Source organism: Nicotiana attenuata, unplaced genomic scaffold, assembly GCF_001879085.1.
Source record: "Nicotiana attenuata strain UT unplaced genomic scaffold, NIATTr2, whole genome shotgun sequence".
In the NCBI taxonomy this organism is placed as follows: domain Eukaryota; kingdom Viridiplantae; phylum Streptophyta; class Magnoliopsida; order Solanales; family Solanaceae; genus Nicotiana; species Nicotiana attenuata.
The window spans coordinates 531185-534997 of record NW_017670583.1 but is presented as its reverse complement, the minus strand read 5'-3'; the positions used below and the strand labels follow the sequence as shown (position 1 = coordinate 534997).

General features: G+C 29.2%; 1 protein-coding gene across 1 annotated transcript; it reads right to left on the bottom strand.

Annotated features, from left to right (window-relative positions):
* Positions 1–631: 631 nt before the first annotated feature.
* On the bottom strand, positions 632–2890 carry LOC109241223. Its single transcript, XM_019407943.1, has 2 exons — positions 2429–2890; positions 632–1125 (listed from the first exon to the last, which is right to left on the bottom strand). The coding sequence occupies exons 1-2, from the start codon at positions 2553–2555 to the stop codon at positions 911–913; spliced, it is 342 nt and encodes a 113-aa protein (XP_019263488.1). The 5' UTR covers positions 2556–2890; the 3' UTR covers positions 632–910.
* Positions 2891–3813: the final 923 nt, after the last annotated feature.

Genomic DNA, 3813 nt, shown 5'->3' with positions numbered 1-3813 from the left:
TAAAAATAATTTAGGTTTAAGCAATATAAAATATCAATTTATAATGTATTAACAGAGGAATGATGGGCAAGGACATAACTGAAAAACTGAAAAACTGAAAAATAATCGTATGATAAGGTACTTAAAACTGCAAACACAAAATATATGCAACAAGAAAAGAAAAAAAGTATACGACTAAAAAATTATTTTGTGTGTGTGTGTGTGTATATATATATATATATATATGTGTGTGTGTGTGTGTGTGTGTGTGTGTGTGTGTGTGTCATATTTGAATTTGCTATGAGAAAGTCTTTAAATTATGATTCAACAAAACATATTTTACGGATAAGGTTATCTAACTGAAATCTTAATAAATGTTAAATGAAAACAAATATAATTTAAATTCATGTGTACGTAATATCAATAACTAAAACTAAAATTAAATATACCATATTGGAAACAAAATATAAGTAATTCCAAATTATTATTCATTATAAGTAAAATACTAAATAAAAAAGTTAACGAAAGTATTATAGTAAAAAAAATGCATATAAGATGATGGGAGGATTATGTGAGGAATTCATGATTTTGAATAATGTGTAAAACAAATAAAGTAAATAATTATATAATGTTAAAAGTTATGGTTAACATATTTAGACAATGAATGAAGATTATATATTGATATTTTTATTAGTATTAACTAATTTAACCATTTGAGATGCTAAGTTAGCATTTTCTCATGTAAGCTTCACAATATATTTTACAATATGCTAAATCATAAAATTATCTAATAAACCTGTATATTCATGATTATATTTATCAATTATCCGCGCATTGCGCGGGTATGCATACTAGTTTTGAATAATAAAGTAAAAAGTCGCCACCACGAAGGAAGAGGAAAGAGAGAACTACTCCAAAGGGGAAATTGAATTTAGGTGTAGCCTTTGAGGGCTTTATATTGGAGGATCCCTTTGTAAAGTGCTTGCCGATTCAAGGGCATGGATTCCATGCTCTCTCTATCTGATATTTCTTGACGAAACCTCCTCTTTGGATTATTATCAACATCTTCACTTTTTTTTAAAGCGCCTAACTTCACAACTTCGTTCGAGAACTTCACCTTCTTCTTTTGTTGGTCTTTCTCCAGTCCTGAAATTCAAAATATCCACCAAATTTATTCCTCAACAACTTGAATCATGTATGCATGTGTGTCAATACAAGCGATTTCGTCATTTTTAAATATTATTTCCTTCTATTACACGTAACTAGCTAGTGGCTGAGACATCCTTCTATAATTAAGGGGTGTAATGATGTTGCTTCACCAAAAAGAATAATACATATTATATTATATACTGATATTGCTTGAAAATAGTGCAAAGTAAACGCCAATTCAGGGTAAAATATAGTCTTAAAATTTCTCTAGTCCAAAACACAATCCCATTAATAAGTTAGGTTATGATAATAGACGGACAATGCTGGTATAAAATTCTAAATGCGCAACTATAAATTACATATTGGGGAGGTAGGGAGGAGGAGGGAATGGATTTCTATGTTCTTTAACATAAATTTGAATGAGAAATCAAGTACTATGAGAGCAAACAAAATACTTACCAGATTGGGCAGCGAAATGAAATTTCACTTCTAGCTTTTATCAAAATAATACTTTCTTGATTGCCCTACATTCTTGGTATAAGGAGAGACAACAATAAAATTTACCACAAATCTATTTACCCTTTAAAATAGTTAACATCATTGTATTCTGTAGCACAACTCCATTAAAGTGGTAATTAAAAAGGAGAAATTGATTATACTTTCTTCAGACACGGGGTACAATTTAAGATAATTATATGGACTTCTTTTACCTATTTTCACCAGCTGAAGTACAAGATATTGGACAAAACGAATGTTAGTATATCAACGTACATTAGAAAGCACATAATCCACTTTTTTTCAGAAGAAAACACAAAAGAAAATAGACTAAACAGAAAAATAATACATGTAATAAAAGAAATATCAACATTATAACAGAACTAACAAGTAAACGTAAACTGAATAGGAAAGGACTCACCATATCTGATTTGCAAATCCTTGTTTTTAAGATTTTATTTTTCTTAATCTCAAGTTATATTGATCTAATATAGTAATATATAAGATACTTAGAGAGGGTAAAATTTATTACTCCCCCAATTCCATTTTATATGGTCTTGTTTGACTGGACATATAGTTTAGGAAAAAATAAAAAAACTTAAGAAAAACATAATCTAAAATAAGTGATATATATATATTAGTTAATTAAGGATAAACCACGAATTTTAAAATTAAATTATTTTTCAATATAGAATTGTGTCCTTTTGGACAGATTAAAAGAAAAAAATAAGTTATATAAATTGAAACAGAGAAAGTAGGGTCATTTTGTTGCATATATATAAATAAATAAGGACAAGATGTATACGTATTTCAAGCTCTATCTTCTTCATAAAATCAGAAAGAAGGTGCTTATGGACTTTCAAGGCAAGCAGAACAACACTTCCTGAGACTGCAAAAACAGCCACAACTCCAGTTCCCAACGAATTCTCCATTGATTTCTCCCTTTTGATATTTCCAAATCTCTTTCAAAATTTCTTTTCTGAATATTTTTTGGGGGCAAAACCTCAAAGAAAATTTTCTTGGATAACTACAAGAGAAAACATTTTCTGGACTTAAAGATGAGGTTATGGGAAAAATTCAAGGGGCAGAAAATATTCATTTGAAGGAAAAGTTTGGAGGGAAGGAAGAAGGAGGTATTCAATGGAAATGAAATTATGAATCTTTCAACAACTCTTTGTTCCTTTTGTTGTTTCTTTTCTTTAATTTTGTCCAATGCCATCAGCAAAATTTTGAGGCATTGACTCTGTTTGATGACCTCAAATGACAACTACCCTTATATTCTGTTGTGGATTCTGAATCTGTTTATAACTAAAAGTTAGCTATATCCTAGAAATTGATTGGTCTTTTAACATGTCAATTGTTGAGTTTTGTGAAATGATAGGAATGCCCTTGAGAAAACCATATTTCTTTTATTTAAACAAAAGTGGAGGTTATTACAAGTTATGTTGCAACATAATATAAAAATAGAATGATTAAGACATATATATTAAGTTAGTAAAAAAACAATGACAATGCAAATTAAAGAATATATTTAAAGTGCCCATGAATTCGACTTATTTAATCTTTCTATTATATTTGGAGCAATACTTTAAAACTGAGAATAAGGAATGTACAGAAATTTTCTATCTTTCGACTAAAACATCGTGTGAATAACAATTTTAAATACCTATATTTGATTTATTACGTTTAGGACAACATGATGTGCTTTACATTATAGTCAATATATATGTTATGCTTTCTTAATTGAGTAATTTTAATTATTGGTGAATATCCCATAAAATATTATAGTAACTAGTTTACATATACGGATAAGAAAAAACAAAATCGGATAATGAAAAAATAAGACGAAGTTATTACATCCACTAATATGACAGAAAATAAAAATTAAGAAAATGAAGACAACAAGGGGTAAAAGTGTCATATAAAATACAGTGTTAGGTATAAATGTCACGCCCCCAAACCGGGCCAGGTCGTGATGGCGCCTCTCGTGAAGACACGGCCAACCGACAACATTCCCAAACTCAATTTTTAACAGTTTAATAAGTCTATTTAAGTCATTTATAGGGATAAACCCCCAACAAGTATAGATTTAGTGAAATAAAACAAGTGCGGAAATAAATACAGCCCGACATCGGGGTGTCACTAGTCATGAGCATCTACCAAGGTCTGAATACGACTAGAGTCTAAAAA

Coding starts and splice junctions, on each gene's coding strand:
- LOC109241223 (XM_019407943.1), bottom strand. CDS start 2,555: ATGGAGAATTCGTTGGGAACTGGAGTTGTGGCTGTTTTTGCAGTCTCA. Junction 1,126..2,428: donor GAAGATAGAGCTTGAAATAC/GTATACATCTTG, acceptor TTTGAATTTCAG/GACTGGAGAAAGACCAACAA.